Consider the following 15,000-nt stretch of genomic DNA (forward strand, 5'->3'; position numbering starts at 1 on the left):
TGTTATTGTTGCCACCATCGAGTGGTGTGTGTGTGTGTGTGTGGCGTTCGTTGTCAGCATACCGGTCGTTGTGCCGGCAAATAACGAGACAACACAAACAACAGCAACAATTTTACCGGCACGAACAGTAGTAAAAGCAACAAAAAACAGCTGGTAACCAGACCAGTTGCCCGCAGAAGTTCCAGAAAGCCGGGGGGCTGAGCGCCGCAGCACGTCGCAGTCATTCGTTTAGGGCAGCGTATAATTTTCGCAAGCTTCACTGCGCATGTCGCTGAAAAGCAGTCCCTTGGCCCTTTCAGGTTTACATGAACCATGTTGTGCGCCCGGCGGCTTGCAAAAGCGCTACTCGCCTTTATAGATACTCAAAGCGTAACGATTTTATACACACGAGGTGCGCTGATACACATACCATACATACATACGTACGTACGTCTACGCAACGGCTGTTGGGTACACACGATATGCGATTTTCTGGAATTGCGTAGCTGCTGGCTGACTTGGTTGGTGCATCGCAGCTGTGTGTGGAATTGCGCTGGCGAAGTTCGCGTTGAAGAACGCATTGACTGGAAATGAACGTGGCATTCAGCTGATGGCTGCAAAGCACCGGTAAATTTATATATTCGCATGCAGCGCACAAATGCAAGTACAAACACACACATACATATGTAAGTATGTATGCTTTTTAAAATAAGATTGTATCTTTGAGGCGACACAGGCCTGTGAACATTATGTAGAAACTTATTTATTTTTTGTGTGATAATTTTTGCTATGGTTTCCACGGTGGCTGACTATCTGGTAGTTGCGTGGCTTAGGCGACAAATTCATTCAATCTCACACGGCAGCATAGAGGTGTCGCCACTTCGTTGGAAGTGCGAAAAAAATATTTTTAATCATGCCGGTTTGTGTGTATATTACTGAGTTACTTACATACATACTTTTATGTATATGGAAGGTACATATGTAGATATGTATGTATATAGGTATTGTCTGTTTAAAAGCTGTTTTAAAACTGGAAATCTGCATAAAGAGGAGAAATTAGCAAACAAAAGAAGAACAAACACGCTTAGATCTTCTGGAGAAGTGGTTATGTACATACATATCCATGTACATATGTATGTACATATGTATGTATAAATAGAAATAAAAAATTTGTATAAATTTGTAGCCAAAACTCTACTAATTCCATGGGTAGAAGCAGTAGTGTGCAAAATATAAGACACATTCGTACGATTCTATTCACCAATTCTTGTATAGTGGCGAATCGAACACGCAACTGGTATAAATTAGAATACTAAGCGATTATGGCACTTTAATGAAGAATCCGGACTGACGATTGCAATTCGTTAAAAATTGTAATCTACCTTTTCCAACAGGAGTTCCTAGAGATATGTATGTTAATCGGGTTGGCTTGAAAGGAGATGCGAAGAATAAAATAAATCTATCTGAAAACTGGGAGAATACAGAACATTCATAAGAATATTAGATATGTATAATATATATATAAGGGTTTTGATTGATTAACATTATTTGGACTCTGCACCAAGAAAATCAACCGATGAATTCGCAAAGTTTTAACGAGACGAAACGAGCACGGGGAACGATGGAGACAGTGAACGCCCGAAAGAGGCGCTTGTCGACGAAAGCATCAAAGAAATCCCCAAAACAATTTCGGACGCCCGTAAAGTGAAGTTGTAGGATATAGCAGGCACTACATTGATATCAATTGAACGTGTACATATGTAAGTACATTATATCATTCACGAAAATTTGGGTATGAGAAAACTCTGTGCAAAGTGGGTGCCGCGCGAGCTCAGTTTTGACCAAAAACAACGAGGAGTTGATGATTTGGAGCAGTGTTTGGAGATGTTAAAATATAATAAAATCGACTTTTTGAGTCTATATTTGACTGTGGATGAAACATGGCTCCATCATTTCACTCCGAAGTCCAATCGACAGTCATCAAAATGGACTGCACACGATGAACCCACTATAATACGAGGAAAAATGTAACAGTCGATGGCAAGATTAAGGCGTCTGTGTTTTGGTATGCACATAGAATAATTTTTACTGACTACCTTGAAAAAGAAAAGACCATCAACAGCGACTTTTACATTGTGCTATTGGACTGCAATTGATATTTTTCAAAATGAAAATGCTGTTTCACCAAGATGATGTGAGATACCACAAGTCAGTGAAAACTGTGACAAAAATCCTTGAATTGATCTTCGAATTGCTTCCACATCCATCGTTTTCCAGATCTGGCCCCAGCGTCTATTTCCTGTTATCAAATTTCAAAAGAATGTTCGCTGTGAAGAAATTTTCGTCGAATAAAGAGGTGATCGCCGAAACTGAGACTTATTTTGAAGCATAGTGCGAAATCATACTATAAAAATGGTATCGAAAAGTTGGAGGGTTGCTATAATCAGTGTGTCATCTTGAAGGGAACTATGTTGAATAAAAAAAAAAAATAAAAATTTGGCGACAAAAAAAATTGGTAAGCCGTGATCTTTTCGATTGCCTTATTCTATACATATACAAATGCAAAGCGTCACGTGCAAAATTGATTTAGCCATGTGCGTCTGGCTGTGTGTATACACACTCTATTACTTTTCAGATTTTGAGATATTGATCTGAAATTTTGCAGACGTCCTTTCCTTCCCAAGAAACTGTTCATTTGTCGAAACCGTCGAGCAAACTCAAAACGTTGCATGGAAAATTTTTTTATTTGACCAGATATCTTCACGAAATTCGACGTGTATTATTGTCTAAGGTAACGCTACATTATCTGAATAAATAGTTCAGATCGGATCACTATTGGATATAGCTGCCATACAAACTGACCGATTAAAATCAAGTTAAAGATATTTTTTTATTCGCTTATGTTATAAGAAAGGGTGTTCTAGCTACGGGTTTCCTTTTTATTTCATTTATAATATTTTTTTATAAATTTGTGATTAAAATTGGTTATTTAAAATATATTATTCAGAAATTTAAATTTATAGATAAGAATTTTTTTTTTAATATTTATTTTAATCCTTGAAAGTTTTAAATACAATATGTATACGTATTGTTTACTGGCAATGCACAAAACAGCTGCACATTATCAGTCATTTAATATACATAAATATATGTAAATTAAAACATAAAAAAATATATTTTAACTCAATTTAAATTTAATATTATTATTCACGCAAAGAAACATAAAACACATAGTATATGTAAAATCAGAAAGTTCCTCCCACTTTTACGAGAATGTTCACGTAAATTCTTTGCCATTTAGCAACTCTTATCGCGCATAGTCAGAACAATCCTATTTTGTATATAAAAATAATTTGCAACATTTCACTGAGCTCTCACTGGTTCGCCGGCAAAACACACGCAAACGACAATGAAAAGCTCAATAACATAGATACTACTGAATTTTCTCGGAGATTCCCGTAGGTTAATGGCACTACGTCTGTCACGTTCGCCGCTCTCTCGTAGATATGCACGTACATACATATGTACATATGTGAACGCGCCTGCGTTTATTGCGAAGAGCTGTGTGTTCTTATCAATTGCGGCAGTAGCAGTAGCAGTTGTTTTCGTTCTTCTCTTGCAAAAAATCGCAATATCTGAGAGTATAAAAGAGCAAGGCTCTGCAGCAGTCGGCATCAGTTGAACAGAAAATCGCAAAAGATAAACGCGTTGAACAAGCGCCCATCAAAGCAAAAGCACAAACAAAAGCTAATAAAAAAATTTCAATTAAATTAATTTGAATTTCGTGCATTTATTGAAAGTGAAAAGTAAATCGAAAGTGAAAAAATGGCAAACTTACCATTGATCTTGAGCTTGGCCGATGACCTTAGCCGCTTGACGCCCTTCTACGAACCGGCCTTCTACTCGCGCTGGCCAGCAGTAGCTGCCGCACCCGGAAATCAACTGCGTAAATTCGAAAAGGATTTGCCCGTAGCAACTGTGGGCAAGGATGGCTTCCAAGCCAGTTTAGATGTGCAGCAATTCAAGCCCAGTGAGTTGAGTGTTAAGGTGGTCGATGACCATATCGTGGTCGAGGGTAAACACGAGGAACGTGAAGATGATCACGGTTACATTGCACGACACTTTGTGCGCCGCTATGCTTTGCCAAAAGGATTCCAGGCCGATAAAGTTGTTTCTACCTTGTCTTCGGATGGCGTTTTAACGGTACGTGTGCCAAAGCCAGCCATCGAGGATAAGTCCAACGAACGTGTGATCCAAATTCAACAAGTTGGTCCCGCTCACTTGAATGTGAAGGAGAATCCCAAAGAAGTCACCAGTGAGGAGCAGGCAAGCGCTTAAGCGTTTACTGTCTGCACTCGTTTTGCTGCTCAGGGTTAATTCAGTCAATTCAAACGAATCGTTTAACTGTTAAATCACTTCAATCAGTAAACATACACATGCACATATGTAATTAATTGCCAAAAATTGTATTATAAATTTACATTATTTCTAAAATATGTATAAAATATCGCATTTAAATAAATCCTAACACTAAAAGATAAACCTTGTGGCATTTAATTATTTAACACTTTTTTCTGCAATAAAAATCAACGTTCTGTGAAGTCTAGCGTCGTATTGGGTTTTTATATTCGCTTTTATTTGTTTCCTTTCGCATAAATGTTGATATTGTTAAGGGGTTACATGGGTTTCCTTGAGTAAAAAGCAGCTTTTTCTCAACAATTTCTTCTCATATAAAAAATTAAAAATTTTATTAGATTTTTTTATTATTACAAACATACACTATTAGCAAAGAAATTCCGAATTTTTTGAAAAAAAAAAAATTTTAAACTCGGGCCATTTCTGGTGACCCCTTGGAAAAAAGATGCGCCCGCGTTGACAGGATAGATCCTTAGAGGATCATCTAAAGTGAAAAAATACGTGTTTTAGTTAAAACCTTAACTTAGAACTTGGACGAAGGAAAAAACTGAGAGCTGGATTTTTACCAAACATTTTTGCAAAGAAATTACAATTTTAGTGAAAATTTCACGACATTTTTTTTCAAATAGTTGTAATCGAAAAGAATCCCTCGTCCAAGGTTTTAAGAATTGTATCGCAAGGACCTGTGCAAAATTCGACTTCAAAAACACAGTTAAAGACGGTGCACTTAGCCTAGCTAGTCTCGAGGGCACATGTTCACAAGACTGTATTTCCGAAACTATATTTGGATTAACTTGAAATTTTAGGGCAATATTCTAGAAGTGTTGTAGTGTTAATAAGACAATAAAAAAAAATTGATTTTTTGATCCCATATAATCCCTTAAGTTCTTATGCAAGTACCCAGGTTAGCGCTGTAGGTAATATTAGTAGGATCGGAGAGGTCCCTTGAACACGAGGATTAAGATTACTAGAAAAAAAGGAAAGTTTTTATACTCTCTATTTAACTTTTGCAAGGGTAGCTAAACCTTTTACTGTACTATTGTTGTAAATAACAGCGAAAATTATCGAAATTTTTTTACAAGGAGATATATAAGTACATTCCTAGTAGGCTCGGTTTCCTTAGATCCTCACGGAGTAGTAAGAGTTATGTATATCATATTCTTTGAATTACGAATAACACGTGCGATGTTGTGCTCGAAGCGGGATTGTCCGCATAGACTTTAGACTTTACATGTCCCCACAAGAAAAAGTCTAACGCTGTGATATCACAAGGTGGCCAATCGACCAGCCCAAAGCATGCTCACCGAGGTGTTTTCTGCATAAATCCATTGATTGATGCGATGTGTGAGAAGTGGCGCCGTCTTGTTGAAACCAAATGTCGCCGACATCACGAGCTTCAATTTCAGGCATCAAATAGTCGGTAACCATGGTGCGATAACGATCGCCATTGATGGTTACGTTCTCACCGGCATCAGTTTTGAAGAAACATGGAGCGATAATTCCCCGGCCCACAAACCACACCAAACTGTTGTTTCTTCTGTATGAAGTGGCAACTCAAAATAAATATGCACTGAAGTGTCTGTGGTAATACATTCAACTAGTACAACAAATGTTGGTCTGAAACAGTAAATAAGTGCATAAATTCGAATTGCATCAGATGTATGGAAGAATCATTATAGAGTTTTATTCCCGAAGTGATGAAATGACTGTGACGGTGATATCTTTTTGAAGCTCTGACTTCTTTTAAGCGATTATATTAACGTCATATATTAAACGTGCTCGCTGAAGTAGAAATCGTCGGAAGCTGCTTTACTCCATCTGTTGCTACCGCTAACGATACGATGAGCACTGGCGTGTTTATTTTCATTTGGATGATATGCCTTAAGGCCAAAAGCTCATTGCACCAGTTCAACCCTTGCGAATGTTGTCGTCGTCCATACAGTTCAACCGCATGTTAAATCGCAACTGATAAGCAACTTATTTGTTTTTTCGATTAACAAGAGAGTAATTTATTTTTACTGGCTTCTACTCCTTTTAATAACATCGAAAACAACACTGCATATGAATTATGACCTCAAAGAATACAATAATTCGCAGAACATTGTAATCTTAATACAAATACTATTTATAAATGCTTTAACTGTGCAATCGCAATTAGTGAAAACTAGGGGACCATTCTATAACGGGTTTTTAAATAGGGACACTACAAAAATACATCGATAGGGACAGCAAACGATGCCATATTTTTTCCCATTCTTTTGAAATTTCTCTTCAGTAAGGTTTGCCATTTCATCATGGAAAAATATACGATCCAACAAGGAGTCGAAATGATTAAATTTACTATCGAAATTCGGAGTCATTGGCCTCAACTTTAAGAGCGCTACGTCCAATTTATGGTCGTCATAATCGTCTTGTCAGAACAACAATTGGGAGTCTGGAGGAAAACTTTGAATCCAAAGGCACGGTACAAAATGTTCCATGCCAGTGAGGCAAAGAAATGCCAGTAGTGTCTAGAAATTTGCTGCTGCTAGCGCATCAATTGAGAAAGACATAAATCAGTCTCTCACACGTCGTTTTCAAGCGCTTCCTGTGGGGATATGTAAAGCCTTGGAGCAAAACATCACGCATGTCATTCACCAGTTACCAGTCGAAATGCCCGAACGAGTCATCGAAAATTGGACTTAATGAATGGACCATCTAAGAAAGAGATAATCCTCAAAAAATAAATGCAAATCTTCGAATGACAATCCATTTTTCCCATTAAAATTGAAGTTTATGCGCTTTTTCTTAAAAAAAAAAAAATAGGGAACCTTGAAATGGACCAACTTTTAATAAAAAGTTAATTTAATAGCTTTAATTTAAAACAACTGTTTTATTTTTAATTTAGTTTTTAAATGCAATAAAAACTTAAATTTCAGACTTTTTTCTTAATAACCAAATAATTTGATAACAGATCAAATGAATACTTTTATACAATGCTTATGAATTAAGTTAATGATATACATATGTATATAGGAATCACGCTTTTGCTTTCTCTTCTTTGGTAGTTTCCTCAGAATTGTCCTTTACATTCAAATGAGCTGGTCCAGTTTGTTGAATTTGGATCACACGTTCGTTGGACTTATCTTCGATGGCAGGCTTTGGTACACTAACTGTTAACACGCCATCCGAAGACAATGTGGAAACCACTTTATCGGCCTGGAATCCTTTTGGCAAAGCGTAGCGACGAACAAAGTGACGTGCTATGTAACCATGATCATCTTCACGCTCCTCGTGTTTACCCTCGACCACGATGTGATCATCGACTACTTTCACACTCAACTCACTGGGCTTGAACTGCTGTACATCCATACTGGCTTGGAAGCCATCTTTTCCCACAGTTGCTACGGGTAAATCTTTATCCAATTTGCGCAAGCGGCCTCCGGGTGAGGTGGTAACGGCGGGCCAACGAGTGTAGAACACTGGTTCGTAGAATGGTGTCAAGCGGCTCAAATCATCAGCCAAGCTCAAGATCAATGGTAGAGATGACATTTTTTCTTTAGTATTTAGTTTATTCACTTTACAGTTATAGGAAAATTTAAAAGCAGTTCTTTCACTTTGTTTTTAGTAAAAAATTTGTTTTAGATTTTGTTTGAAGTTTTTTGTGCGCTTGTTCAACGCTTTCTTATTGCTTGCTGTTTGAAATTCAACTATGCCGGCAATCGCGAGTGCCGGTGTATTTATACTCACGACTGGCGGAGCAACCTACTCGCCGTGGTGTGAGATAACAACAACGACACATACTCGTACATACGTACACTGAGTGTAATAGACACTGCTATCGTTCTCATGCTTTTTACTTTTTGGCAATTGCCTGCATTCCTTTTTCAATCCATACGTACGTGTACATAAAAACATTTGTGCGTATACATATGTACATACTTAGATTTCGAATAGGGTTTGTTTGCCAAACATTAGGTCGATATTTCGGCTTCCAGAAATTGCGTGAACGTTCTTATTCATTATTAGTATATATTTTGGAACTCTGTCAGCTGGCTTGTGTCATGATGATGTGAATGTGTCTACGTATGTATGTATGTATGTATGTAAGTATACATACATATGTATTCATTTTATACTTGCTCATAACTCATTTAATGAGTTCTTATGAGCTTACTTGTATAAAAGCTTTTTGTTGATTAACATTATCTGCGGGCATTATTACTAGTAGTGTATTTAGCTTTATATAGTAGAAATACTCAAATGTACATTCATATATGTATCTATGCTTTCACATAAATTCACATACATATGTACATACATATGTATTTATTTTTAATTTCTTTTGGTTGATGAAGTTTCTAGAGAAAAAATGTGGATATATCGATTATGTTTTACATGTATACATATGTACGTGTATATCAGTGGTCGGCATGAGAGGATCTGTCACTGTGTTGGTAAGCACGAAAAAAAAGTAGCCCAGTGAGAAATTGGAATTAAAATTAAGCAAATTTTATAAATAATTATTAGTATAATGAAAATTAACAAAATGTCTTTTAAGGATATATTCCCTATTATCTTTAAAAGACTTGGAACATAAAAGGCATTGCATGGCATCAAAGATAGAATCATAAAATATTTCTCGCAGGGCATATTTGGTTTTGCGCTATAGTCTTGCGTGATGTTAATTCGTTGCTGGCTCGACAACGACTGAACGATAGAGCGTAAGCGTACGTGTGAAGTTAGTTTGCAAAATTTTGCTATGAAATGCCGACCACTGGTGTATATATAAATATATGTATTTCTTAAATCTATTGGAATTATTAAGTATCGTAAACTGGACTAACCTCTTAAGGAGTTACATGGAGGAAAAGTATAGAGCGATTTTGATAAATTTTTTTGGCTAAGACGTTTCTGGAACACTCTAGATAAATAATAGAGAGCAGCATAACTGACATTTCGAATTGTTTGGAAAACTTAATTTTCATATAAAATGAGTGTTGCTATGGTCAAGGCTTCAAACTTTTTCGCATAAAGGACCAGGTACCTAATTTTATGCTTTTTATATAAAAGTTCTGAGGGTTGTAATGTACTTTTTAACGTTTCATGCTGTAAACAAAGGTAATATCTAAGTCAATAAGTCATTTGTAGATTTAATATGAGTGCTGTAGAACAAAAATCGGAAATATGATTTTTATTATTCTTTGTTTTACATGATATGTATGTAAGTATGTATGTACGTACATAAGTATTTATTAAGTTATGATTCATTTTGATTTATACTTAATAATAAATACATATGTACATATGTAAATGCTCACTCAAATAGTACTTATCTAAATGACCTATCCCTTGTATGCATACAATAAGGTTGTACTAGGTACATACTTATGTACGTATCTACACTTGCATATACATACATACATATGTATGTAGTATGTACATACATTAATTATTATTAGCAGATAAATATAGTGTTTGTCCGCTAAAATTCATGTAGCTAAATAAAACTCTGTTGGGCTTTAACCTTTCAGCTATGCTTATCGAAATTTCTTGAAATCGAAAGTTCTGGCCAAACAAGCTGCATCAAAGAGCGCGCATTCGTCAAGTGAGAGAGTAGAGACACGTATGTACATACTTTGATGACGTCGCTGTTATCTCTCAGCACGACGGAATGGTTGCTCCGCCAGCTGTATGTAGGTATAAATACGCCGGCACTCGCGATTAGCGGCATAGTTGAATTTCAAACAGCAAGCAATAAGAAAGCGTTGAACAAGCGCACAAAAAACTTCAAACAAATCTTTTACTAAAAACAAAGCGAAGAAAACTGTTTTTAAAATTTCCATACTGTGAAGTGCATAAACTAAATACAAAAGAAAAAATGTCATCTCTACCATTGATCTTGAGCTTGGCTGATGATTTGAGCCGCTTGACACCATTCTACGAACCAGTGTTCTACACTCGTTGGCCCGCCGTTACCACCTCACCCGGTGGACGCTTGCGCAAATTTGAGAAAGATTTACCACTAGCCACTATTGGAAAGGATGGCTTCCAAGCCAGTATGGATGTACAGCAATTCAAGCCCAGTGAGTTGAGTGTGAAAGTAGTCGATGATCACATCGTGGTCGAGGGTAAACACGAGGAGCGTGAAGATGATCATGGTTACATCGCACGACACTTTGTCCGTCGCTATGCTTTGCCAAAAGGATTTGAGGCCGATAAAGTGGTTTCCACACTGTCTTCGGATGGCGTGTTAACAGTTAGTGTACCAAAGCCTGCCATCGAAGATAAGTCCAACGAACGTGTGATCCAAATTCAACAAACTGGACCAGCTCATTTGAATGTAAAGGATAATTCTGAGGAAACTACCAAAGAAGAAAAGTCCAAGCTATAAAGTTACAGTTCCTGATTAATTTATTAAGAGAAGAAAAGTCTGTTTATAATTTAAGTTTGTAAATAAATTTGACTAAATAATTTGAAACTTAGAAATGTCTTTCATTGATTCTTATAAAAATGTGTGGCAGCGGAAAACAAAAGTCTTAGCTTTGAATTTCTGAGGTCTTGACTTGAGTTTCGCTAAGGAGAGGAAGCTTTGATGGAAAGTGCTGATCGATCTATTTTTGATTTTTATAGACTTAAACCGTATAAGGTTAAGTATACGTTGAAGTTCCGACTGTCGATGGGTTTTGGAGCCCAAAGCCTTATGCAAAGTGAGCATTTATAAAGCTTTTTTCAATATGAAATCACTGACTGGTATTCTGGTAAAGAAACACTTTTGCTCATTACATGATAATTTGTAAAAAATTTAATTTCTCTCTCTCTTTCACATAGAGAAAAATGCATTACTTTTTTGGATCAGCACTTTGACTTATATTATTGGTTATTTGTTTTTCTTTACTTTGATTCATAAGTACACTTCCTAAAATAATTAATTATAACGTATTTAATAAGCCAAGCTGTTTACCTTTAGTATAAAGACTTTTTGTTGTAAAATTTCAGTTAGTTGCGTGAAGTTATTGCGCTTTAAGTGTCAGTATGTTTGTGTTATCGGTGCGAAAATGAGCTAACATTAAATTTTGTTTTAAAATTGGTAAAACTTTTACCGAAACGTCTCAATTGATGAAACAAGTTTATGGCGATGATTGCCTATCCCGTAGCAGAGTGTACGAGTGGTTTCAACGTTTTCAAAGTGGTCGTGAGGACATAAATGACGATCAACATGTGGGCCAATCAATATCCGTGATCACCGGAAATTCCATCGAAACTCTGCGTGAATTCATCAAAAATCAGCCGAAATCATCATTGAAATTCATGGAAATGGAATTGAACATCTCCAAAACATCGATTTATCGCATTTTGACCGAACATTTGAGCTTACGAAAGGTGTGTGCAGGGTTTGTTCCGCACAAATTGACTGATGATCAAAAATTGAATTCAACTCGATTCAGAATCCAACATTAGAACGACGATTATTTGACCAAAAACCACATTTTAACCATTAACCACTCCCCGTATTCACCTGATAGGGCACCGTGCGACTTCTTCCTTTTCGGCAAAATGCATTTGCCCATGAAAGGAAAGCGTTATGCAGACATAGAGGCCATTCAAAAGGCCTGCACCGGCATACTGGCAGCCATACCGGCCAACGAACTAAAACACTCATTCGACATACTTTAGGACCTTGCAAAAAGCTGTATTGACGCAGAAGGAGACTATTTTGAATAAAATAAATTAATTTTGCTGAAGAAACCATTTGTTCTGTTTTCTAAAGTCCTGTTTACTTTGGAACGCACCTTGTATATTTGTTTTAGTTGAGATTATATCGTGAATAAGAACCACCTTAGCCAACACTTAGTATATGAATGTGCCGCTACAACAACAACAACAACCTGAGTCTTTTGCAAAAACGACATCGAGCAGAAGTTCCAAAAGAGACGCTTAACATCATAGCTTCGTTCCCTACATTCGTCAAATGAATTATTACTGGTGAGGAGGCTAAATTTATGAATATGACATCTAAACTGCTCCAAAAATGAACCTAAACCGAAAGCTAATATTCGCAAAAAGCTGAGAAGGCAATCCTAGCCCATGTTTATAATAAGCGTATGTATGGTAAATTTGCATTCGATCAGGAGTCTATTTTGAAGGCGACAATAAATATTTGTATTAACTGAACAAATTAGCTTTTCCCGAACTAACCAACAACATCGCGTACAAAATCTTGTAATTTCTTATAAAGAAGAAGAGAGATACATATTCTCTCTGAATTGCACTCTCATTTTTCATATTCTCGTACTTTCTAACAAACTCTGACAAAATACTAGTTTCAATTAGGGGATGATTATGATATTTTTTCGTTAAACATCCCCTACGCTGGTCGATTTTTTTAATTCCTATAGTTCATATGTAGTTCTGGAATTCACTAGACCTTTTCTACATTTATTGAAACTATGAGAAAAAATATAATTGTTTAAGAATTTAGAAACAAATAAACCGAGTTTGTTGCTTAAGTCTTTTGTTTCAATGAGGCAAAAGCTCCTTCTATACTAACCGGAGAAAACTGTTCATGGCGCCGAAAGAACTTGAATTTTAACTGAATTGTTACATGCTTTCTCTTATAGGGAATTCGGAATAATTCGAAAATATCGCAACCAGCTGATTCGTTGCTTATAGCCAAGGCAAAAGAAAAATGGAATAATTCTCGAAAATAAGCAAATTCGAAAAGACTGCTATAAGTATAAGTAAATTTCGAGTTATTCTTTTTTGCTGAAATCTGTCAGAAAAAAACTACCTCATGTAATAATTCTTTAGCAAATAAATACACCAACATACATATTTCTTGTATATTTAAGAAAACCCAAAAACTCCTGTAATTATTTGAACACACCTCCTTTAAAATTATTCAATGTATTGAAACTCTATAATTCGTCAAATAATGTCCTACTGTGCCCAAAAAACATTTGAATTTAAACTGCGCGCGTCAAAGGATTTGGAGAACTATTTTTTTTTAGGTTGGTAGTAATGTCAGTCACATTTATGTCAAATTTCATGTCAAAATATTCATTCGTGTTTGAGATACGTGTCGTTTTGTGAGCTGCTAAAAGTGAGTTTTTCGTTTTTTGCGATGTCGAAATTTGTTGAGCAAAGAATTTGCATTAAATTTTCTTTACGGAATCAATTTTCTGCTGCGGATACGTTGCCTTTGGTGATGAGGCTATGTCTAAAAAAATGTTTACGAGTGGTATAGTGAGTTCCAAGCCGGCCGTGAAGGTGTCGAAGACGAAGAGCGTCCAGGGCGACAATCAACCTCAACCGACGAAGCTCACGTTCAACAAATCAAATATTTGGTGTTGAAAAACCGTCGACTAACAATTAGAGACCTTGCTAATGAAGTTGGCATATCGAAAGGCTCAGCCAATACCATTTTGAAGGATGTTTTAGGCCTCAAGCGCGTAAAATCCCGACTGGTACCGAAAACATTGAATTTTTTGGAAAAAAGGCGTCGCGTTGAAGTGTGTGAAACGATGCTTTCCGACTACCAGGGTGTCATTAAACGCATTATAACTGGCGATGAGACTTGGATCTATGCTTACGACCCCGAAACAACCGATCAATCGAGCGAATATCGTGCCTTAAGAGAGCCGAGACCAAAAAAATCGCGCCAAAGTCGCTCAAAAATCAAGGTCATGTTGACTGTTTTCTTCTATTATCGTGGTGTTGTGCATTATGAATTCCTTCCAACCGGTCAAACAGTCAACAATGAATATTATTTGAACGTTATGCTTCGTTTTTCGTAACGCTATCCACCTAAAAAGGCCGGAATTGTGGAAAGACAATTCTTGGTTTTTATACCACGATAATGCACCAACCCATACTGCCCTCGTAATTCGTGATCATTTCGCCAAAAACTCAACCCATATCGTTCCGCAACCACCGTATTCACCTGATCTGGCGCCGGTCGACTTCTGGCTGTTCACCAAGCTCAAAAGACCGCTCCGGGGACACCGTTTTTATACGATAGAGGAGATTCAAGCCGCAGCGAAGACGGAACTGAAGGCCATCTCGGAAAGTGACTACAACCAGTGTTTCAAAGGTTGGGAAATCCGTTGGCATAAGTGCATTGCATCGGGAGGGGATTACTTTTAAGTGCATGAAATTGATTTGGAAGAATAAATAAAGAATTTTCAAAATAAATACAATGTCACCTTATTTTTTGGGCACAGTAGTAGACCAATGCTCTTGTTTAATTTCCTGTTCTGGGCATTTGTAATTACCATTATGATAGTATTCTACAATAAACATATGTAAGTGTGTAGTTGTCTGCAATAGGTAGACAAAATTCTCTCGTAAAGCACAATTTGGCATTCTATTGACGAACGGCAACAAGACTCGCACTATTATAGATGCGTAACAGGGGTGATAGAATTTTTTGGAGTGATGCTTAACAACTGTAAGGGTAAACGCATATACATATGTATGTACATATGTGTCTAGCCATTATGTTTAGAATGGCAAATTAACTGGTAATTAACAGAGTTTAAAATTTGTACTAATTTAGTTCTAAATAAATGTAAAAAAATTACAAAATTAAAGTTTAAATCCCTTTCTTTTTTGCTTAATTGTGTT

General features: G+C 36.6%; 3 protein-coding genes across 3 annotated transcripts; 2 read left to right on the forward strand and 1 right to left on the reverse strand.

Annotated features, from left to right (window-relative positions):
* The first annotated feature begins 3,643 nt into the window (after positions 1 to 3,643).
* LOC120778440 (heat shock protein 23-like) lies at positions 3,644 to 4,526 on the forward strand. The gene has a single exon (XM_040110228.1). The coding sequence runs from the start codon at positions 3,805 to 3,807 to the stop codon at positions 4,315 to 4,317; it is 513 nt and encodes a 170-aa protein (XP_039966162.1). The 5' UTR covers positions 3,644 to 3,804; the 3' UTR covers positions 4,318 to 4,526.
* Positions 4,527 to 7,297: 2,771 nt separating this feature from the next.
* On the reverse strand, positions 7,298 to 8,086 carry LOC120778726 (heat shock protein 23-like). The gene has a single exon (XM_040110690.1). The coding sequence runs from the start codon at positions 7,924 to 7,926 to the stop codon at positions 7,414 to 7,416; it is 513 nt and encodes a 170-aa protein (XP_039966624.1). The 5' UTR covers positions 7,927 to 8,086; the 3' UTR covers positions 7,298 to 7,413.
* Positions 8,087 to 10,122: 2,036 nt separating this feature from the next.
* On the forward strand, positions 10,123 to 10,857 carry LOC120778794 (heat shock protein 23-like). The gene has a single exon (XM_040110794.1). It carries the CDS (start codon positions 10,256 to 10,258, stop codon positions 10,766 to 10,768), a length of 513 nt encoding a protein of 170 aa, XP_039966728.1. The 5' UTR covers positions 10,123 to 10,255; the 3' UTR covers positions 10,769 to 10,857.
* Positions 10,858 to 15,000: the final 4,143 nt, after the last annotated feature.

This window comes from Bactrocera tryoni, chromosome 5 (assembly GCF_016617805.1).
Source record: "Bactrocera tryoni isolate S06 chromosome 5, CSIRO_BtryS06_freeze2, whole genome shotgun sequence".
Taxonomy (NCBI): domain Eukaryota; kingdom Metazoa; phylum Arthropoda; class Insecta; order Diptera; family Tephritidae; genus Bactrocera; species Bactrocera tryoni.